Source organism: Artibeus jamaicensis, unplaced genomic scaffold (assembly GCF_021234435.1).
Source record: "Artibeus jamaicensis isolate MK-2021 breed Jamaican fruit bat unplaced genomic scaffold, CSHL_Jam_final scaffold_1964, whole genome shotgun sequence".
In the NCBI taxonomy this organism is placed as follows: Eukaryota; Metazoa; Chordata; class Mammalia; order Chiroptera; family Phyllostomidae; genus Artibeus; species Artibeus jamaicensis.
In genome coordinates this window covers 23,017,075-23,040,692 of record NW_026522030.1, presented here as the reverse complement: position 1 = coordinate 23,040,692, position 23,618 = coordinate 23,017,075, and the positions used below count along the sequence as shown (strand labels likewise).

At 46.9% G+C, this 23,618-nt stretch overlaps 1 protein-coding gene across 2 annotated transcripts in view; it reads right to left on the bottom strand.

Moving 5' to 3' along the window:
* The window catches only part of B4GALT1 (beta-1,4-galactosyltransferase 1), a 50,869-nt gene extending 35,332 nt beyond the window's left edge, over positions 1 to 15,537 (bottom strand). The window contains exon 1 of one of the 2 annotated variants that reach the window (XM_053656208.1): positions 14,921 to 15,537. In XM_053656208.1, coding sequence (XP_053512183.1) covers positions 14,921 to 15,335 — 415 coding nt within the window. In that variant the 5' untranslated portion in view covers positions 15,336 to 15,537. The remainder of the gene's footprint in view (positions 1 to 14,920) is intronic. The other variant, XM_037159882.2, reaches the window with a different exon arrangement.
* Between the last annotated feature and the right edge of the window lie 8,081 nt (positions 15,538 to 23,618).

Genomic DNA, 23,618 nt, shown 5'->3' with positions numbered 1-23,618 from the left:
GCTGAAAATCACTGCACTGTGATTATATTTTAAATGATTTTATTTTAGGAAATACTGACTATTTAGGGATAAAGGGGCAAGGTTCAGAAGATATCACACATACACATGTACGGAGAAAGAAAGAAGAGAGCAAAATAGCAAATACAGCCAAATGTGAACATTTGAGAAATTTAGGGGAAACCAGAGGATATCCAGAAGTTCTCTGTATAATTCCAGTCACGTTTCTATACCTTTGAAGTTAGGTCAAACTTAAAAATAATTGGGGGGAGGTGGGGGAGGGTATGGGGGGATAAATGGTGATGGATGGAGACCTGACTTGGGCTGGTGAACACGCAATACAGTGTACAGATGCTGTGTTGCAGAACTGTGCACCTGAAACCTGTAAAACTTTGATAACCAGTGTCACACCAATAAATTCCATAAAAATGAAAAAAAAAAAAAAGATTTTAAACATAACCTTTATTTATAAAATTTGGCCAAAGATTGTATTTGCCAAATGTTTATAATCAAGTTAATATCATTCTAGAAGATATTAAATGAACTGTCTTTGAAAATTAAAAAAAAAATTAAACAAAGCTGGAAGAATAAAGTTACAATCAGAATGAGCTATAAAATAACACTATTTACATAAGTTAAAAATACATGCACAGCCCTGGCTGGTGTGACTCAGTGGACTGAAAAAATGCCTGGGTTGTGGGCCAGGCCCCCAGCAGGAGGCCCAGGAGAAGCAGCCACACACTGAAGTTTCTCTCCCTCTCTTTCTCCCTCTCCATCTCGCTAGAAATAAATAAATAAAATCTTTGAAAACAAAACAATAAATTAGTTAAAAAACACATGTACAAAAAATACGTCTGTATATGCTGTATGATCCATTTGTATGAAATTCTTGAAGAGACGAAACAACAGTAATGAAGAAGAGATCAGTGGTGGTGGGGGGGTAAGGTTGAAGGAAAATGGGACTTTAAGGGGGACTTCCGCAGTGATAGAAATGTTCTGTATCCTGATTGTGGTGGTGGTTATACAAATATGTACTTGTGTTAAAATCCATAGACCTATACACCAGAAAAAAAAAGAAACCGAACAAACAATTTTACTGTATGCTCATCTAAAAATTAAAATTTAAAATAAAAAAAATGCATTTATGTAAAACGGCAGCTCCCATTTGGCAAGAGATAAAATGGATACACATGAAACACATCAGAATGGTTACACGAGGTGAGGGGTGGAGAAGTGGGAGTGGGAATGAGAATAAAAGAGAATAAATAAATAAGGCAAGAGAGTCCATGATGGTAATGGGCCACGTAGTAGTTTGATGATTGAATGGGAAGGAAGGAAGGGGAAATGTACAGAGGAAAATAAATAGGGGAGTGGTGGAGGATGGAGCTAGAGGTGCCCTTCCAGCATTTGTACAGGGGAGAGAGGAGCCCTGACCTCTAGAACAAACCAAAGTCCCTAAGCAGGTCTGTAATACTGTGGGGGCAGACCGATGAGCCACGTCACCACCCGACATTAGAGTGCTCACTTCCCTGCTCTGACTTCTGACTCACTAACTGCCTGACTAAACTATGCTTTCCCTTGTAGTGCTGCCTGCAGCCAGAGAATTCTAAGACACTTGACAAGAGTTCTAGTTTTCCCAGTAAATCAGAAATTTAGCATTCCAGCAGGTAAATAAGTCTCCAGGGGTTTTATTACTGAGTCGGTTTCCCATCTGATATTCATTCAGTTCTGGAGCACGGACTGAAATCTGTGGCCCAGTAATACTGGTTACAAGTGCATCCTTCTCTCTACACCTAGAACCGGCCTTTAGGCTGCAGAGAGCCTGCTTCCCCAGTGGCCACGTGGGCGGTCTGCCAGCCGTGCACTCCTGGCAACACCTCTCAGGTATCAGGACTACTTTAAATGTAGCCAGCTCCGATTTCCTTCTCTACGGAGTGGGTAAAATAATGTGTTCTTCTCAGATGGTGAATGAGAAAACACATATACATATTTATCACAGCGCTGGACACTAATAGATGATCAATAAATATTACTCTGCCTTCTCACTGACTCCCTAGAACTTCAAAGCCTATAGATTATCACAGCTCTACAAGCACAAGTGGCTAAAATTCCACTTTTCTACTCCGATCCACTATAACAGTGGTAGATTTGGAAGAAGAGCCTGGGACCTCAAAGGGTCTTTTAGGTACGACATGTCTTCCTACAGTACATGAGGGTCAGATAGTGACCGTGTCCATCCCTCACTGTTAGGGACAAGTACTAAAATGTTAAAGCAGCAGCTTAGAAGAGAATACAGATGAAGTTTTTAATCTTGGAACAATAAAGATCTTTGGGGGGAGCACGGGAGGAGGAGGCATACATACTTTTGGCTAAACTTACCAGAGGGGGGAAAAAAGACTCAAATTACCAAAATCAGGAATGAAAAAGGAAACATCCCTCCAAGCCCTATAGAATTTTAAGAGAATACAATGTATGCCAACAAAACTTACATTAAGTGGATAAATTTTTAGGGAGACACAAACTATCAAAACTGACTTAAGAATAAGTAGAAAATCTGAATAGACCTGTGGTAAGTTAAAAAGTTGAATTAGTAGTCAAAAAGCTTTCAACAAAGAAAAACCCAGGCTCAGATGGCCCCACTAGTGACTTCTACTAGATATTTAAATACAAATCCTTCACAAACTCTCCCTAAAATTGAAGGGGTAACATTTCCCTACTCATGTATGAGTCAGTATTACCTTGATACCAAAAATCAGACAAAGACATCATGAGAAAGAAAACTACAGATTTTTTGGTCAATTATACCTCAATAAGAGCTAGATTAAAAAAAAAACAACCTGTAGATCAATACCTCTTATGAATAACCCTCAACAACAACAACAACAAAAATAGTTAACTGAATCCAACATATAAAAAGGATTATACACCATGGACAAGTAGGACTTATCCCAGGAATTCAAGATTGATTTATATCTTTTAAAAAATCGATCATGCATAATATACCTTACCAATAGAATAAATGACAAAAACCACATGATGACCGTACATCAACAGACCAACTATTCATAATAAAGACACTCAAAAAACTAGGAACTTTCCTAGCCTGATACAAGAAGAAAGTATCCACACTGCTATGAAAATCCCACTGCTGACATAGCAAAAGACTGTTTTCCCACTAAGACCAGGAACAAGAAAAGGATGTTCTTTCTTAACAGATCTATTCATCATTGCACTAGAGCTCCTCTGAGAGTCAATGAAAAGAATGCATCTGGCCCTCACTGGTGCGCCTCAGTGGATTGAGCACTGACCTGTGAACCTAAATGTCGCCAGTTCCATTCCTAGTTAGGGTGCATGTCTGGGTTGTGGGCTGGGTCCCCGGTTGGGGGTATTTGAGAGGCAGGTGATCAATGTTTCTCTCTCTCTCTCTTTCTCCCTCCCTTCTCTTCTCTCTAAAAATAAATAAACAAAATCTTTCCTTCAATTTTAAAAAAGATTTTAAATTCATCTTTAGAAGGGAAGGGAAGGAGAGTAGGAGAGAAATATCAATGTACGGTTGCCTCTCATGTGTCCCCTGCTGGGAACTGGCCTGCAACCCAGGCATGTGCCCTGACTGGGAATCGAACCGCAGTTGTTTGGTTCTTAGGCCCACGCTCAATCCATTAAGCTACACCAACCAGGGCATAAATAGAATCTTTAAAAAAATAATAAAGCAGACCTAGGAATTCCTACTTATTAAAAAAATGCACCTTAAGTACCTTTTCCATGCTCGGAAGTGCTGAATCAGCATCATCTGCAGTGAGAGGGGTTGGCTGGTTGTCGCTGGAGCCTAGGACACTAGATCACAGTGGCTCCCACTGACTGGGTTTTCCAAGTGACCAACTTACTCCTTCCAAGTTTTGATTACGTGTCTAGAAAATGAAATTGCTAAAGATCAGGTGGTCATGGACATGGACTTTGATCAGGAAGACACAGTCCTGGTTCCCAGGGTCCACTGAGAGTCACCCCAACTCTACATGACTGGCCTTCATGGGGACAGAACTCTACTGTCCTGCAACAGAGCCATTTAGCCTCGCTGAGCAGCAGTACGTGGCTACATTAGAATTCCCAGGCAGGCAGGGACTCTAGAGAGCATCCAAGCTAACCCTTCATCTCATTTTATAGATGGGTAAACTGAGGCCCAGTGAGAAGATGTGTGATTTCTCTCAGATTACTTGTGGGTTGGCACCAGAACTGGACTGAATGGCTTGCCATCCTGGCTTTCAACACCAGCCCCTGAGTAAAGAAAGGATGTCTACAGGTCTGCGCCTAAGTTTGTCTAAACACAGTAGGCACAGGCCGCTCGCTGGATATCCCAGGCTAAGCCCATTTACATCCAGTCACCATTACTTTATTTTTTAAAACACCAGCGTGTGGTTACCTCTTATACCCCTGCACTGGGGACCTGGCCTGCAACCCAGGCAAGTGCCTTGACTGAGAATCAAACCGGTGACATTTTGGTTCGCAGGCTGGCACTCAATCCACTGAGCCACACCAGCCAGGGCAGTCCCCATTTTTCAACACCACTTCTCACTTCCTGAGGCTCCAACAAAAATCCAGTGCTCCCTCCAGCTCCTCCTCCTGACCACTCAGCTCAGCTACCTGTAACCTATGATGGTATCTCCCCAGGACACTGATAAACAATGTCTGCCCAGTGAAGGGAAGACTAGGGGTCACCACAGAATCCTGGCATGCCTGACACATGGCAACACACACTCCAAATTCCCAGGATTGTGGAGTCACCAAAATGAGATCCCTCTCCATGTGGCCTGGGGAAGGTGCGCTCACCTATAAGCCAGGCAACTGTCTCTGCTAACCCCTGGTTCCAGGCTAAGTCTTGTCCCCAAACTGTGGTTACAGCCTCACACCTTTCCTTCCTGTTAACTCTACCACAGGACAGACGGATAAAATGCATTTGGAGGAAATTATACTCTGCAGCCTACTGCGTCGAATGCGTGTCTTCTGGGCCCAAAGGGGTGGTTTAGGCACTGATCAAAAGACAGAATATTGATATTACCACAAACCTCACCTCATTCAATTGTCTTATCAGCCCTCTGAGGTAAGGATTATCCCCCCACTCTACACAGGAAGAAAGTCTTGTCCTGGGCCCCCAGGAACAATATGCTGGACAGCAGCTCTGGTCTGATTCCAAATGGACCCAGAGGCGCCCTAGCAATAAGCCACAGCTGACTGCTGCGGAATGTGGCAGAAGGGACAACACAGGGAGTGGTTACGAGACGAAGGGAACAGCTGTCCCGAGTTGAATGCACCCTGTCTGCTGCATTTGTAAGCCTTTGGTCACTGAAATCACTAGCTCTAAAGTCATTCTAACCACTTATGCAAGTCAGCAGTTTATCTATAAAAGGGGCATGTGCGTGGGGGGGGGTGGCTATAGGAACAGAACTGTCAATTGACATTTGCAGACCTTTGGTTATTGATCAACCTATTTTACCCAATATAATTTAAAAGCCTTTCTTTGTTTGGGCCCCCTTTCTGGATCCCATAAACCAGGGCTGCCAGATCAGAGTTCACGTGCTGGGGTTAAATGGTCAGCTTCCCTGGCTAGCCCATCAGAAGCTTACTCGGTTCTATGGGTGGCAACCTGCAGCATTTCCAGCACCTGACCCACAAATTTTTAGATCAACACCATTTCTAAGCCAGGCTTTCAAAGCCAGACTATAGAAAGTCTGCCCCCATTCTGTAAGTTTGCCTCTGTAAATGAAGGAAAAAGAAAAGGTTTTTATCTTGTGTAAATCAACTATTGGCAAAGATATTGAAAGAGCCACCAGTAAGTCTTTTTGGGTATAAGAAACCTCAGCAGGAACCAGAGGCAAAGGCTAAAAGGAAAAGCTTCAAGTCCAGAGTGGACACAGGCCCTACACAGGGGACCTTAACACAAGCACAAGGCCCAAGGGCTGGGCGTATTTAAGTGTGAAACTCCAGAGAGACCTGACTCTCCCTGGGAATCCACACTCCTTAAAAGTCAGTATCCCTGGCCCAGGAATTTACAGTTTAGGGCCTATGGATTATTCTAATCTTCTGGAAAACAAGTAGCCACTTGAACCAGTGTCCTTGAAACAACCATATCCTCAGGCCTAGAAATTCCTCCAGAGGAAATAATTCTATTGAAGCAATGAGCTGCACACAGCAAAAACGTCCGAGATTATCTATGATGGTGAAATCTGGAATGTGGAAGCTAAGGGAATATCTGTAAGAATCTTAGAGAGCAGCTACAAAAAATAATTAGGATAATTATAAGCAATTTAACAGTTGAATGAAAATAGCAGAATGCAAAGTTTCACACTACAGTTGCAACAGAGTATAATATGTATACATTTGTTAAGTAGATTCAAGTTTCACTACACTGTTAGGCACATGTTTTATTACAATGGAAGAGAAAAGAATCATGTTTTGAAACATTTAAGGTGATGACATTTTCAATGAAAAAAAATAAAAGGAGGAAATCCTACAAAGCAAAAGCCAAAATCCTCACAAGTAAGAACGAACTATCAGTACTGCCCTGGCCAGTGTGGCTTGGCTGGTTGGCCAAAAGGTGGAGGGTTTGATTCCCAGCCAGGCACATACCTAGGCTGCAGAAATAACCAATGGATGTTTCTCTCTCCCATAATGTTGCTCTTTCTCTCTCCCTCCCTCCCTTGCCTTCTCTCCAATATCAGTGAGCGTGTCCTCAGGTGAGAATTGGAAAAAAAAAAACAAAAACTATCAGTACTACCAATAATAGATAACATATATTCAGAGCTTATTCTACGTTAGGCACTGTTTGGAGACCTGTTATGTTTATTACCTAAGCTTCACAGCTACAGATGAGAACAGAAAGGATAACATCTTTTCCATATCACATGGCTAGGCACAGTGATAGAAAGACACATTCACCATGCCATTACAGAGGTAATTCACCAACTAAAATCTTTACGCCTGCTTAGTCAGAGATGACAAAATCCTCAGCAGAAGCCTCACCACAAGAGCCCTTGAAATAGGCAGTGGGTGATAGTAAACTTCACAGGGAATTTCAAAAGCCTTTCATGTTGCAGATATAACCAGGATTTCCGCCCCCACGCCAACCTATAGACTTCAGGAGGAAGAGACAGAGGGCACAAAAGACCAAAAAGTCCAGCCCACTCAAACTTCAGAGATGAAAAGAGGGGCCAATGCAGCTGGGACTTGCCCAAAATGATGTAATGAATTAGGAGAAGAACAAGAACTCAGAACCCTCACTCCCGTGGCCTTTAAGGCTTGCTCCTCCTGCCTTCTGTAGACCAGAAAACCCTCTCTGTTCCTCTCTCTCCCTTTACCTTCCGCCCTTCAGTCCCTCCCCCTAAGCTATCCTCAGCCTTCCCCTGTCCAGCATGATCCCAACCATACTAGCTCTCTCTTTTATCATCTTCTGTTCACTCTGCCTCCACTTCCTATCTTCTCCTACCCTGCTGGTGACTGTATGCAACAGCTGGGCCTCAGCTATAATGTTCTTCCTACGCGCAGCAGTAACTACAGGAAATTATAGGCTGTTTTCAACAGTGTATCCCTGCCCTTCCAAACCAGGGAGACTGCTCAAACAGGTGAGGTAGGAGTGCTACAGTCAGTGTTTGGAAGTAAGGCCCTTCATTCTGACTCTGACTTCTCTCTCTGACCACACAGTACTGCCAGAGTCTGTCCACGGCCGAGTGGCTCCCTCAGAATGGGGGTCAGGCCTTGTTCGCATCTAACTTCCATGCTTCATTTAGTCTAGTTACCAATGAAAGTTTGCTGAATGAGCAAATAAGTCCCCATTCACTCTCTTTCTTGGGACCTCTATTAACTTCTGGGTGAAGACTCAAGTCTCTGGGACAGGCAGAGACCCTACCGAGGCTGCCTGAAGAGCTCACTCGAATGCCAGGAGCTACCTACTACCTCCTACAATGCAAATACGTTTCCCTAAGTCTACCCTTATCTTGGAGTCCTTTCCTGTTTTTTCGAGCTGGCGGTCTCCTAAAACACCAACAACAACTCTGTGGTTTCAGGATGTCAAAGGCAAAAGGACATGATGCAAAACAGGAAGAAACTTTTAAAGAAAAACTGTAAGGCATTTTTACAATGCACCCATTCATAGGGGCAGACAACGACTGAACCCCTTGCCAGGGCCCATCCCTATGATCCATGTGGTGGGGCAGGAAGGGCCCTGATCTCATACCATACTGGTCACGCTGGTATGACGAAACCCTGCCCCTTCCTTCAGTGTAGCCTCCCCCACCCCCATCCCCAGGCTCTGTGCCAAATGACCCCTGGCAGACTCCCAAACCCAAGGTGTCCCTCACAAGAGGAGAATTTAGCTCCAGTGAGGACACTCCAAGTGGAAATAACTTCAAAACAGACACCTTGGAAAGAGCCTGGCACACTGGCCTGAGGTTGAATTGCTCTTAACCTCCCTGAACAAGCACCTACTGTGTGCCAGACCCGCGTGGTCTCTGAGCCCCCTGCTCCCCACCCCCAGCCCTTCTCCTCTCCAAAGGAATCCCGAGAACCTACAGGTTTCTCACTTCGTGACCCCCGCCCCCACCCGGATCTCAGGGCTTCCTGTTGGTGGGAGAGCTGTACTGCGTGTTGTAGATTTGCTAGCTTGTTGGCACACTTTCTGTGGAAACAGTCAAGTTGATCATGTCAGTAATACTGGGTTAGCTAGCTGGTTGTTCACCAAGCACCAGGGTCCGGATGCTCCTAAGCCCACAGTCCCACAGTCCATGGGAGCCCAGGGACATGGCTGCTAAGGAGACGGATGGAAATGTTACTACGAGGGCTGACTGGTGGGGCATCACCCCACTGGTTTTCTGCTCAGCCTTACCCCTGAGAGCCGGGCCTGCTGCCTGGCCCTCCACCCTGCCCCAGACACTTCCTGCACCTAGTTTCCCTTTTAATCAAAATTCTAGACATAGCCTCCATTCAGCAATAAATGATACTCATCTGCCTGCAACAAGCAAACATGTAATTTTCAACGGGCCTATCCTTTAGGAAAACTGGTTTAAAAACCTAGCCCTTCTCAAAAAAGCACTCCTTTATTTTGTTTTTAGAAAACTTTACTATGGAAACAATGCAGAAGTGCATAAAGCTTTGTGCACAAGCCTCATGAAACCCCCAGAAAAAAACAAAACTTCAAAACTTTGTGTGTCTGTGTTCAACAATTGTTAAATGATAAAAATTATGGCATATTCAGTGGACAGAATAATACAGCCTTTGTGCCTTTTCAAGGTATAGAACCAAGCTTGTGACAGAACCTTGGGTGAAAAATACCAGAGATCAGGCTATCTATCTCTGTACCAGTCCATCTGTCCATCTACAAAGATATCAGCTATATCCTTGAACGCGTGCGCACACACACACACACACACACACACACACACAAGACTAGTAGAAAATACGCCATCATACATTGTCTGGTTGACAGAAACATAAGTATGCTTTTTACTCCTTAACTTTTCAAATTATTTTCAATGAGCCTGTATTACTTTTTACACAAAAGAGAAGAAGACTGTCAGATCCTTAAAAAACAACAACAACAGGAAAAAGCAAACTACAGTCCCTACTCTCCCAGAGAGGCAAATCCTTCTCCTTCTCTCTCTGGGCTTCCTGGAGGACTTTGGAGAGGCAACAGGGGGATAGAGGAGCAGCTACATAACACATCCAGAACAAAATTAAAATCACTGCCAAATAATTCAGCCACAGCCACTTATCCAGCCACTGGCCTTCACTGTGCAGGAATGGAGTTGGCTGAGGCAGGGCTGGAAAGCAGAACCTGAAACACTGAGGGTGTGAGTCAGCCCTTCTGCCTTCTAAGGACAAATCCCGTTAGGCCACGTTCACCCATGACCAGCTAGCTCCCTGCCAGACGCTGTCGCCTACCCCCAAATCACCACAACATTCTAACTATCCTTCAGAAAGGGATTCCAGATCTCTCCCCAAGCTGGTGACCAGCATAGGCCCCGATAAACACAGAGGCCCCCACGACTGGGGCCTTTACAATCTTAGCCACAGTCTGGCTCCCAGAACCCCTCACCAAGTTAAGGGATAGGAGGGTGTTGTGGTGGCCACCAAATCCAAACCCATACCTTGTTAACTCCCGAAGGAGACAGGGTCTTTCTGGCTAGCCTTCACAGTGACCTCACTGCCCAGAGAACACACTGGGCAATGCCAGAGCCAAGTGTAAAATGGCCACAGTGCCAGGCCCTCAAGGGATTTAGGCAGAAAGGGCAGACCATTTGTCCTATGACAACTGGATTGGTGGTTAACTGGATGAGAAAAACTGGAATTTCCAGGTGGCTGTGGATTCAAACAGAACTTCAGTCTCTGCTTCCTGCTGGAATAGGCAGGGAATACTCAACAGGGAACAAGGGGTAGGAGGCACTGGGTAAAAGGCTGGAGAAGTGACCAGCTTTGATTTTGACTACAGGATGGCTGAGCCCCTTTCACAAACACCCAGAACCCAGCTGAGCCCCTAAAGTCTGGAAAGCCCCTAGGGCAGAATCCATAGAAGGGCTGGAACTGCCTTCGCATCAACTATCCCATCATTTCCAACCCATAAATTAACCAAGTCCCAACTGGGGAATCCCTACCCTGCTGCTATCCAAAGACTAGAATGCCTAGTCATATGGCTGCTAATGTCTCATCATAGTCATTGAAGAGCAGCAAGTTAAAGATTACCCAGCATAGCTAATGTTAGGCTTCAGAAATTAGAGAAACAGTCTCCACACAATCGAATAAAACCTGGGAAAATAAAATGTAAAAAAATAAAACAAAACTAGGGCTGAAGAACTTTATACCAACTCTGGGTTTCCAAATAAGAGAAAGAAATAAGGAAGAAAAGAAGGAAAAAAGGATGGTTAAGGCAAGGGAGACACTAAACACATTTCCCTAAATGTGTCTAGATCTTTAAGCTTTAGGAGGTTAGGTAACTAGTTCTTTAATCCAGTTTTGTCCTTTTGCCCTAAAAGCTTAAAGATCTGACGTTTCCCTAAATGTCATCAGAGCAGTTAAATATGCCTCCTCCACCTGAACAAGTTCACATTTTGTCCTCTTCCCCTCTGTAGCTCTAGCACCCAGCAGGCCTAGGACAGGCATGTTGTTGGGAGAATGAGTTAAGTGACCAAATGCTTTAGCCATCAAGGACATCCAGGCAAGTCGTCATCATATAAGATCTTACAAAGGGACACACAAACACACCTAGCAGGATTCTCCCAAACTCTAGGCCACATAGGCTGCCCTGAGCCTCTGCATTAGGTGCCTACTGGGCAATAACCTCAGGAAACAGCATGGAGTGGGGAGGCAGGAGACTGGATTTCAGCCCCAGCAGGCCACTCTTTGGGTGTGTGCACGGAGGCAGGGTCCTTCCCCTTTCCACAATGAGGGGTGGGGGCCAGGGGACTAGACAGTTCCACCAGGGGATGCTACCGCCGTCCCCCGGATTGAGTACAATCCCACATTTGGTTCTCGCTCCCTGTGGCCCAAGGAGCTTACACCTGCTTCATCGGGTGAAGGCTCCCCTACTTGCTCAGAGTCTGAGAGGAATAAAACAGACAGGAATCACTCCTGTCACCACCAGAAAGCCAGACAGCCATGAAGGGTATTTCTCAATGTCAGCCTGTTGAACAAGGCAAGTCTCTGTGTATGTCAATATTTTCCCCAGAAAAGCAACAGGACAAAACTGGATTAAAGAACTAGTTACCTAACCTCCTAAAGCTTAAAGATCTAGACACAGGGGAGGCTCCTCGGGCCTCCTTAAGCTGTAGGGTGAGACTCCACCCCAAGCTGGAAGGTGATGAGGTTCCAAGACACATCCCCTAAAGGGGAGAGAAAACCCTTTCCCAGCAGAGGCCAGGACAGAGGTCCTCAAAGTACACACTGTCCTGGGCTTGTGTCCACATGTGTGCATATGTGGGAAAGCGGGGAGGGGACTCCGTGCTAGCAGAGAATTAGGCAGTCTCATACTCACCACCACCTCCTGCCCCAAAGCACTTTTGAGGGGACTGTACTAACAGTCTTAGGCCCTGTGTACTAACAGGTCCCTGACTCCCCTAACCAGTTCAACCTGAGGTACTGCCCAACCCCTACCTAGACCCTCTCTGGGCTGGCAGTGCCAGTGCCAGTCACCAGTCAGGTCACATTGAGCTGCTACCAAATCTAAGCAGAGATAACATTCTGGGTGGGGGCAGGGGTGGAGGGAAACTACACCAAATGCAAAGCTGCTGCTCCTCCCAGGCTGATTACATTGCAGGCAAACACCCAGGCAGCCAGGAAAAGGAGCCTCACTGCCATAGTTCAATGGACTGGATGCTGACAGGCCCCTGAGGGCTGAGAGGACACCACCTACCAGCCCATCTCCCTGGGAGAATTCCCCAGGGAACTTGGAGGAATCCTCAGGAAAGGCCCGCCTCCCCCAGCAGCACCCAGCTCAGGAGACCTCACACTAGCCCCTGGGTATGCCTGGGGCGGAACCTACTGTGGCTCCAAACACTGTACCCTGCTCTACATCACACAGAGTACAGACAGAGAAAGGATTCCAACCAAGTCTACCTGAAATCAGTCCCGAGGCTCTGACAACCCAGTACGAATCAAACAGAGACCGCTCAACAGCCTGCCTGGCTCTTCCATGGAACAGCATGCCCACCACCCACCAGCCACATCTGGTCCAGACTCCTGGACACCAGAAAGAATAGCCAAGTTGTGGAAAGAAACTGCAAGTAGTGAAAATGCCACAGCTCTAAAACCCACGGACGCTTTCTCCCACCAACCTCAAAACCACTCAACAAGGGCTTTGGTAGACACCTGCCCAGCTGAACAGATACCCCACCCCTGCATCTTCCCCCCGCCCCCCCAGGGAGACTTTCGGCTTTTTCAAGGCCCCCTCCCAGCCAGGAACTTCCCCTCCAGGAGCTGCACCCAACCACTCAAACCTAAAGACTCCGTTAAAATGAAGAAAAACCCTCCGCCTTCGCTTTCTGGGGCTGCCTCAACCAGCCGCCTGAATACCACGGTCCCATGCCTGTCACACAAAGGCAGCCAAGCTAGAGAAGACCCAGGGCCTCTCTCCTTGCCCTCCCAAAGCACTGTCTCTCAGAAAGTCCCTTTGAGCCACCAATTCAGAGTCAACTGTAATTCAGAGACCCCGGCAACTGGCCACCAATCACTAGCTACGCCACAGCCTCTCATGCTTCATCAGGAAGTCCACACCTCGAACATCAATTTAATGAACTTTGGGGTCCTTTAATTTTCTAATTAATTTCTCTTTCTTTCTGCATAAAGTCCAGACAACAATTAAAAACAAAAGGACAAAACCAGGCCTCTCGGGGGTAAGGGAACTCATTCTTCCTTCTTTTCTCAGAATGAGAACTCTCCATGGGAGTCTGAGAAATAAAACTTCAAGTCTCAAGTCCTATTTGTCACATACTTGACAAACACAATCTCATTCAGTCACAGAAACAATCCTGTGAGTTAAGCACGGACAACCTCAGTTTACACAGGAGAGACTCTGAGGAATTCTACATCAGACACTTAGCAGCAGGACAAAGATTCGACTTCATTTTATAGGACTAGTCTGCTTCCCAGACAACCATCATCAAGTCCAAAGAAATTCAATTTTCTACTTAAAAAAAAAAAATCCCCCGTTACCACAATTCCTGTCTGACCAATTGCTAGAGCTTCCTCTCAAACTGGATACAAAAATGTTGAAGTAATTACTGGAGATATTGAGCAAGATCCCGTAAGAGGCCTGCCCTACCAGGGTTCTGTGGAAAAGTGGAAGAGTTCCTATCAGCAGGATGCCTGCCCGCTTGCCTGCCAGGGCCCCTCACTCGAAACAACAGTCTCTAAACCCTGCCATTGGAAATGAGCAGCCACCTGTCTGGTAATCATAAGAGCAACCTGTGGCCATGTTGGGCCTGACTGCCTGTGGATTTACAGGTCAAAGAAAGGTCTGGGAGTAGGCTCAGCCTCCTGCTGACGTGGGGAATGTAATCCCACCCACCCAAACTCCCAGCCTAGCTGAAACAGAGGCTGGAGGTTAGAGTTCACATCCTCTGGGCCAAATAACTGAGACTCCAGGCTGCTCCCTGAAAGGGACAACTCAGTACTAACTTGTTATATTTCAGCCCTCCCATCCCCAGGGTACACACTTTATGTTCCCACAATCACCTACCGCCCCGGGAAGGACCCAGCTCACTGAGGTTTTGGGCAAGAAGCAGGAGAGGAGGGTCCCAGGGCAGGGATATGGAAGAGGAGCTGAAGACAATGGTGACAAGTTATTGAGGGTTTACCCTTTTTAATGTAAACCGTTGTTTATATTGTCTTTTCTAATTTTCGAAAACGACTTTCTGAAACAGGTACCATTTACTGTCCCCATTTAACAGGCAAGAAAACAGAGGTTTAGGGAAAGTCACTTGCCTAAAAGCTCAGGAGAAAAGGTTAACTCACACTCCCTTGGGAGTGGTTCTGCAGCAGACGTGAACTGGGAGGGAGCCCAGCTCCCCTTCCCACTGGAGGCCTCATCATCTGTCCTCCAAACTGGAGGTTACTCTGAGCTAGCAAGGCGAAGGCTGCTCCAAGCCCTAAACACTCAAAATCCAACACTACTTGAGGCTTGGGAAAGAGCAGGGGAGTCTCCAAGGCCTTCTCGGGCTCTGGGGCCAGAGGGGCCCGTGGCTTCCCCATACCATCCCGCACCGACTTCCAACACAATCTACCAGCCTCTCACCCCCAGCAGGGAAACAGTCAGGGATCGGGGACTCGGATTCGGAACAGGGAGGCTGGCCGTCGTGGAGGAGGGCATGGGCGGCAGTCCGGGGGGCCTGTCGGGGAAATCCGGGACAGTCCCAGTTCTCGGACTGACGCAAACTAGAGTCCTTACCGAGCAGCGGGGACTCCTCCGGGCAAGCGGGCAACGACAGTGCTGCGCTGGGCGTCACTGGGGCCGAAGTCAAGTTGCTCGAGGAGCCGGGGCCAGAGTCCCCGTCTGGGCTGGGACCGTGACCCGGACGCGGTTCGGAGGAGGCGTCCAAAGGCGGCGGCGGCGGCGCCGCTCCTCGCGTTCGGGGCTCCCCGGAGGGCTCCGTGAGGGCACCGGCGCCGTTCGAGCCAGCGTGCAGCGGCGTGGGGACTCCGACCAGATAGGGCAGGCGACTCAGGTCGCGGCCGGACAGGTAGTAGACCAGGGTGACGCCGAGGTGCAGCGCGCAGACGGCCACAAGCAGGCGGCAGGCCCGCTGCAGCGAAGCGCCCGGCATCGCGGTGTTGCCGCCCAACAGAGGCTCCCGGAACCTCATCTTCCCGCCGCCGCTTTAAGAAGCGGGTGGGCTACAGCTGGTAGGGCGGCCCGCCCGCGGGCCGCCGGCCAGGCGCTGCCAGACCGCGGGAATTGGGGGAGGGGGCGGGGAGAGCCTGGAACTCGGCGCCGGACGGCGAGCAACGGAACGCGGAGACTCCCCGCCCGCCCTGCGGCGGAGCAACGCCGAGGGGCCCGAGGCGAGGGCGGGGCGCGGGCGGGGCCGGGGCGGGGCCGGGCGCGCGACGTTCCGGGCGAAAGCGCCAGGGCGGGGGCCGAGGGGGCGGGGAGGGGCGTGGCTTCGGGAGTGGAGCTGCGGGGGCGGGGCTGCCGGGGGCGGGGCTGCCGGGGGGCGGGGTTGTTTCGAGGGGGCGGCTGGCAGCCCTCGGGGCCGGGAGCCACCCTGCGTTTGAGTTCGGACCCCGACGGCCCGCAGTGAGCCGCTCTCCTTCCCAACCTTGGTCCCGAGGCTTTGGTCGGTAGCGAGCCGCCCTGGAGAGGCGCCGCCACTTTCTGGGGTGCTCAGGGGCGGCTCGGCGGCACAGAACAGGGCGGGGAAGAAAGCGAGCAGGTCGCTGTTTGGAGGGTGGAGGGTCGTGGCGGCGTTAGGCCTGGGGGTCTGGAAGCTGCGGGGTGAGAGGTTGTCCAGGAAACGGACTTGGACGCCGGGCGCGGGGTGCGAGGACTGCGGAGGGTTCTCCGGGGCGTTCGGGCCCCGCGTGCGGGCCCCTTCTCCGCTGTGGGGGCTGGGCGAGAAGACGTGGCTCACGCGACGCCGCGTGACCGAAGAAAGTGGCTGAGCCGGCTTCTGCCGCACAAGCCAGGCGACGGGTCAGAGCCCTGCGCGGCTCGGGTCAGGGCGTGCGGGGAGGTTGCCTCTCCCTGCGCGACCCACCGCGCCGGGGTACACGCTTCGGGAGGGGAGCCCGGGGCCTCACGAACTCCTCTGCCAGCTTGTGGGAGGAGAGGAGCCGGCTTTAGTAACAATCTGCAAAGGGCCTGGACACAGTCCTGTGACGGAGGAATTGTCCCCATTTTACAGATAAAGAGTTCAAGGCTCAGGAAGGTTAAGAAACTTGCATAAGATCCCACAGCTGTTGAGAGGCAGAATTCAGGCTCCAAAACTTACGTACCACATGCTAACTTCTTGTTGACTTGCAAGTAAGGGCTGGAGGCTGTGTGGGTGAGAGGCTTAGGCACGGAAGAGGCTTGGTTCAAATTTGATCCCAAGGCCACACCTCAGGCCCACCTAGTGCCTGAGTGAGCAGAGACACCTCACTCCTGAGAAGGACTCATGGTGGTGCTGTCATTTATGTAAGTGGAGAAGCCAACTCTAAAGTGGGGGGAAATGATAACATAGATTGAAAGTTTGTAACTGGTATAGGCCAATCAGACACAAGCTAATTGCTCTACATGTTTTATCTCATTTAATTCCAGCAACGCTGTAAAGTAGGCAGTTGCTACTGTCTCCGTTTCACAGATGAGAAAAAGGAGGCTCAGGAGTTGACCTTTGGTTGCGATGTTTCAGACAGAATCCACTTTCTTCACCTGGTTTCCTGGACATCAGGCTTTTTCACGATCTTCCTCACTTCACTGGCCACTCTCGTCTTTTGATGGGCTTCTCCTCCTCTTATCCAGTTGTTGAAGTCTCGAGGCTATCATAGTCCATGATGATCTTTTCTGTCTATGCTCACTCCTCAGAGTTGGTTTATGATAACTATATAATCATGACTACAGAATTTCTGTCTCTAGCCCAGACCACCAGACTAATATTCAACTGCCTATCATACTGGCATCTTAAACTCAACACATCCTGCCCCCAATAACCTACTACCTACACTCCCACTCTCACCTACCTCAGAGAATGGCACCATTGTTTTCCAGTTCCCCAAGCCCCAAACCTAAAAGGTGTCATCAGTGTGCCTCTCTTACGCCCACATGCCATTTCCAGGTCCTCAGCAAGTCTTGTCAGTGGTACCTTCAAACCATCAGAATGCATCACTCACTAACTCTGCTGTAACCATTCCAAACCAAACCACCAAATATCTTGCCCTTGGTTATATAGTAGCCTCCTAACTGGTCACCCTGCTTCTACCTCCTCTATGTCACTTCCCCAGATCTTGCCATTTTATTCAGAACAAAGTTACAAAAGCCCTATCTGACCTGGTTCTTGTCTCTCTTTCCTACCTTTATCATTTTCTACTGGCTTTAGTTACTCTAGCCTAATTGCTATCCCTTGAACTTGCCCTGTTTCTTCCTACCTCAAGTCCTTTGTACTTACTGGGCTATTCACTTAGCCGGAAATACTCTTCCCCCATATTTCGTTCAGATCACTCAAATGGCACCTTAAGAAAAAGGTCTTCTTAGGCCACCCTTATAGAATAGTCGCCCACCCAAATTTTCGTAAGCTGCTTGATTTTTTTCAGAGCAGATACCACTACCCATCATTGGACATTTATTTATTGTGGTTTGTCTCGAACAATAGAAAATCAGTTCTGTGAGTGCAGGAACTTTCTTATTCACTACCGCATCCTAGAACTGACCCTAGAACTTGCAGTTCCTGGAACTGACCTGGCACATACTTGGCACTGAGTAAATACTTGTTAAAATACCTGTTAAATGAATGTTTATTATTTTCTTTATAATGGGGGGAAGGGAGATGGAAAGAACTATTGCTAAAAAAAAAAAACAACAAACTATTGCTAGGTTATTTTAGAACACAAAAGTCAAGAGTTATTCACCAAGGAGTTGGTGAGGATGAAGCTAACCTAATAGCCTGTGTATGCCTCGAGGAAAATGCCTGGTCAATGAGTGAGGATGGGTCAGATTAGCCCCCATCCGAAAAATGAGGGGATGGGAAAATGGTGATGTATCTTCTATATATCTAGGTAATGGCCAGGAGACAGGACTGAGGAGAGGTTAGGGGTCACAGACCTGTCCCAGGACCCTATCTGTGGCCAGGAAGTGAGGAAAAGAAACAACACTTGCTCTATCTCCCAGCAACATGCAGAATCCACTGAGGCACGAACACCAGCCTCACCAGCTCCTGCCCAGAGATACCTAGAATCAGTACATTTCTTCCTACAGAAAGATCCAGAAGGCCAGAAACCTTCAGGATAACATTGTCCAATATGAACTAGTGTTAGACAGACAGACCCAAGGCAACCTTCTCCAGCTCTTTCCACTCTCACTTTTTTCAGGTAAAACAATCCTGTTAGCGGGAGACACTTGGAGGAGGAAATTGCCATACTGACTGGCCAAAAGTTGGGGTCCAGATTGGGTAGTTTGCCCGTCCCATGTTGACCTGCCCGGACTCACTCAGTTCTCTGCTTCTCTCTGCAGGCATTTACTCTGCCCCTTCATAGCACCCATGTCTGTGCCTGTCAGTTTACATTTCTGTATCACCCTAGTAGACCAGAAGGACACAGCATAGTGCCAGGTACATGGTAAACAGTTATTTCAATGATCTGTTGGTGAATAACACACAACCGCAAAACTCAATGTCTTAAAAACTAACTATTTCACACAACTGTGTTGGTTACCCGGGCTGTTCTGCTTCACATGGTGTCAGCTGGAGCACTAGCACAGTTGGAAATTCCCAAATGGCCTCACTCACATGGCTGTCAGTTGGTGCTGGCTTGGGGCTGGGTCAGAATGGGTTGTGGGTCAGGGCCTTGGTTCTTCACTTGGACCTCTCCACAAAGGCCCTTCCATATGACTGCTTGGGTTTCCTTACAATATAAGGGGTATTTCAAGAACAAAAAGATATAGATTTCATAAAGCCTTAGCCTTAAGCATCACTTATGTGGGCATTTTAGTTAAAACCAGTTATAGGGTGGTCCAGATTCAAGGAGAGTAGGAATAGACTTCACCTCCTGATGGCAGAAGGAGTTAGAAAAAAATTAGCAGAGATCTTTTGTAATCCCAGTGGCCACAAATTTTCTATATTCCTCCCATGTGTAAAATACATTAATCTCCTCCAGAGATTACCCAAAGGTGCCTCCCATTGAGACTTCAGGCTCAGCCTCCAGGTCCAGAATCTTATCTTACCATCTGAATCTGGCTGGCCTAGGAATGATTCCTCACATTCAAGGAACCATGAACCATAAAACAAATTACTTTCTTCCTTCTTCTCTGAGCAATTCTGTCCAAAAGCCACTAGGAAGGAATGAGCAAAGTAGAAGTCCAAGCAGCACGGACAGTGTGTAAAAGCTCAAGCATTGAAGAGGAGGGGGTGGGGTGAGGGGTGGGGAGGGTGGCAGTCCAGCACAGGTACAGGAGCCCCAGCAGAGTAAAGAGGGTATCCATAGGGTGTTGGATATTAGTTCATGCCACGTCTTCTTCCAACCATGTTGTCTGACAAGGTCCGGACGTGGAAAGAAGGAATTCAGGGAATCCATCTTAATGGAAGAGAACGTGGCATACAAGGGGGGGTGGTAATTTTGGGGGGATCGCTCTTAGTAACTTCCTTGCTGATGTTATTCATGGTCTTACATTGTACCCTGATTCCCATAGGAACAGGCCATGAGGAGAAAGAGGCTCGAAGTAAGTCAATGATTAACTTTGAGGAAAATTTTTAAGGGACAACTAGTTCTCCCCAGACTATTGAATCATGCCCAAAAATTGTATAAACAAGGTGTTTATAAACCTGAGTAAGAAATTATCCCCGACTGTTCCCATATAAGAACTCATGTGATCAAAAGGTGGTGGGATTGTTAGACACCTGTATTTCAGGTTCATTGATTCACATAATTCCAATGAACTTGTACAAAATAATTTCTTGACCAGAGAATAAAATCCCCTCTAATGAAATAGCTCCTGAATGTCTAGAAGTTATTAGAGTAACAGTCCCTCCTTTACCTTGAATAGGAATATATATCAATTAGAATTAGACAGGCAAAGAAATAAGAGAAGCTGGTTAGCTACTACAAACTAAGTACATAGAAACAATTACCAGGGAGTCAGAGTCCATAGTACATAGAGAAACATTTTAGACAGAAAAGATAGATAGCTAAGTTAGACGTTACAAAAGCATTATAATAATTTTCCTATAACCTCTACTCAATCCAGCGTATCCTTTTACCCCATGACAAATTCTGAGAACTTTAATAAACAATAAGACATTCAAACTCTATACATACAGCTATTTCTCATTGTCTGATTTAAAATATCCGGGTAGAAAATTTCCTGCTTTACCTAACCGCAAATGTTAATCACTACCAAAAATGAAAATATAAAAACCTGCTTGTACTTCCAATAAACAGAACAGAGCTTCACTTTCCTCTGAGTCGTGTTGTTGTCTGTCTCCCATCGCTGACACCTTACCCTTTCAGGAACCCCTGGACCCAGCTGTGGCTGGACCGCGGCACGTTCATTTACTTTGATTGATTTTTTGCTGGCTGCTGAGACTGTCCTGAGCCCTCTGTAGTTCCTCTAAATTCTGCTTGAAACAGAAGTTTCTTCTTCCTGTACTTTTTTATAGGCAGCTAAAGCAAGTTAGTTGCAACTTCGAACATTTTGCCTGAAAATCTCCAGAGCAATACCACAAGTTCATTGGATACATTTTGTACCATCCACGTTAACTTCATATTGCCTGTATGTGCTTTCGGTCTCTAATAACCTCCAGTAACAATTTCCTTACTGCACTTGCAATCTCCTTGCTACTGTTTGGGACTCTGTAAGCTTTCTGCTTCCAAAGTCAATGCTCTGTTTTAGGTTTTTGTTATGGAAGCACCACACTTCTGGATGCCAGTTTCTGTTTCAATGATCTATTGCAGGTGTTGGCAAACAGATTCCATAGGCCAAATCCAGCCCAATTTTTTTGGTAGAGAAAATTTTATTAGACCTGGCTACACAGGTTTACCTATTGTCTGTGTTTGGTTTTGCGCTACAATGGCAATGTTGAGTAGTGCAACAGAGACCATCTTGCCTGTAAAACCTAAAGTACAGGTCTGTCCAGAAAGTATCCAGCCATGTAATATGAAAAACAGAGGTATTTATTGAAGAAGATACAAGAAACATTGTACATAGGGTAATGACACCTCAGTCCCCTTCCAAGTAGGCACCCATGTGAGTAGGGACCTCACGCAGTTCTTCCAGACTCCATCAGCTGCCCCATAATATTTTCCTGAATCTTACCAACAGTTTCAAATCTCCTTTCAAAGGCGATAGTAGTTTTGGGAAAAGCCAGAAGCCATGAGGCACCAATTCTGGGCTGGAAGTGTGTTGAGTCATCTGGGTGATTTGATGTTTCACCAAAAACTCTGCATGAGATGTGATGTATGAGTAGACTGAATTATAATGAAGCTGCCAATCACCAGTTGCCCATAGCTGCAGCCTTCTGTATTATCCAAATAGTTTCCACAGAAGAATGTTCAAGATTAATGAAAAATTTGATGCAAACTCATTGCTCCACTCACATAGTCATTTTGAATTCAACAGCCATGCAGTACACATGCTCACTCAATGACATCTACCTCCCCTACTGACTAGTACAGTGAAGTCATAAGTTCACACATGTGCATTCCAGTCCACTCTCCTTGGCTGCCAGGTTACACTGGTGTCATGCAAACCATTCTTGTTACGTTAACAGTGGTTGGACTTTTTCTGGACAGATCTCATTTTTACTATGTCGACATGAGAAATGTCTAAACTTGTAGAGAATTTTCATAAGAATTTACTTGAGCCAGGGACTTCCGCCAAGATGGAGGCGTAGGTGGAAACACTTTGCTTCCTCACACAACCAAATATAAAAACAACAAAGTTTTAACAACAATAAACACAAACCACAGAAAATCGAACAACACAAAGTCTGAAAACAACGAACCACTCAGCTAAACCGGTGAGAGGGGTGAAGCCAGCAGCAGCAGAGTGGGTCAGGCAAAAAAGATCCCCCAACCCGGGGGGCATGCAGGCAGCCAAGGGCGCGGATCCCAGGTGCGGGGTAGCTACGGGCGGGCAGACCCAGGGAAGGCGCCGTGCTGCTGGCTGTCTGCGGTCTTGCATTTGCACGCAGATAAACCAGTGAAGAGACGAGCATTGAGATAGACCACAGGGTGGTGGGCTCGCACATTTGCGCTCAGATAAACAGGCAGGGGTGAGTGGACCATTGCTCCCTCTCTGACCCCGCCCCCACATACAGCATCACAAACCAGCGACCTGGGTGGCCCCACCCTGGTGAACAACTAAGGTGCCTCTCCTCATACGTAACAGGCACAAACAGATCAAAACATGGCTCAAGAACAACTCAGAGTCCCAGAGCAAGTAAATCTAAGTGATGAAGAAATAGCCAAACCTTCGGATGCACAGTTCAAAATACTGGTGATCAGGATGCTCGCAGAACTGGTTGATTTTAGTCACAAATTAGAGGAACATATGAAGGTTAAACTAATTGAAATGAATGGAAATGCACAGGAAACCAAAAGTAATGGAAAGGAAACTGGGACTCAAATCAAGGGAGCAGATTAGAAGGAAGGAAAAAGTGACCAAACAGAAAAATAAGAAGAAACAAGAATTTTTAAAAAATGAGAAGAGGCTTAGGAACTTCCAGGACATCTTTAAACACTCCAACATCCGAATTATAGGGGTTCCAGAAGGGGAAGAGGAACAGTCACGAGTGGAAAACTTACTTGAACAAATAATAAAAGAGAGCTTCCCCAATCTGGCAAAGGAAATAGACTTCCAGGAAATCCAGGAAGCTCAGAGAGTCCCAAAGAAGTTGGACCCAAGAAGGAACACACCAAGGCACATCATCATTACATTAGCCAAGATTAAAATGAAGGAGAGGATCCTAGAAGCAGCAAGTGATAAGGGGACAGTCACCTACAAAGGAGTTCCCATCAGACTGTCAGCTGATTTCTCAAGAGACCTTATAGGCAAGAAGGGTCTGGAAAGAAGTATTCCAAGTCATGAAAACCAAACACCTACAACCAAGATTGCTCTACCCAGCAAAGCTTTCATTTAGAATGAAAGGACAGATAAAGTGCTTCTCAGATAAGATCAAATTCAAGGAGTTCATCATCACCAAGCCCTTATTATATGAAATGTTAAAGGGACTTACCTAAGAAAAAGAAGATAAAAAAAGATGAACAGTGAAAGGACAGCAAACTCACAGTTATTAAGAACCACACCTAAAACAAAAGCAAATTAAGAGGACAGCTAGATCAGGAGTGAACCATGGAAATGAAGATCACATGGAAGGTTAGCAACAGGGGAGTGGGAGAAGGAGAAGGGGGGAGAAGGTACAGAAAATAAGTAGCATAGACAGTAGATAGCAAATAGATAG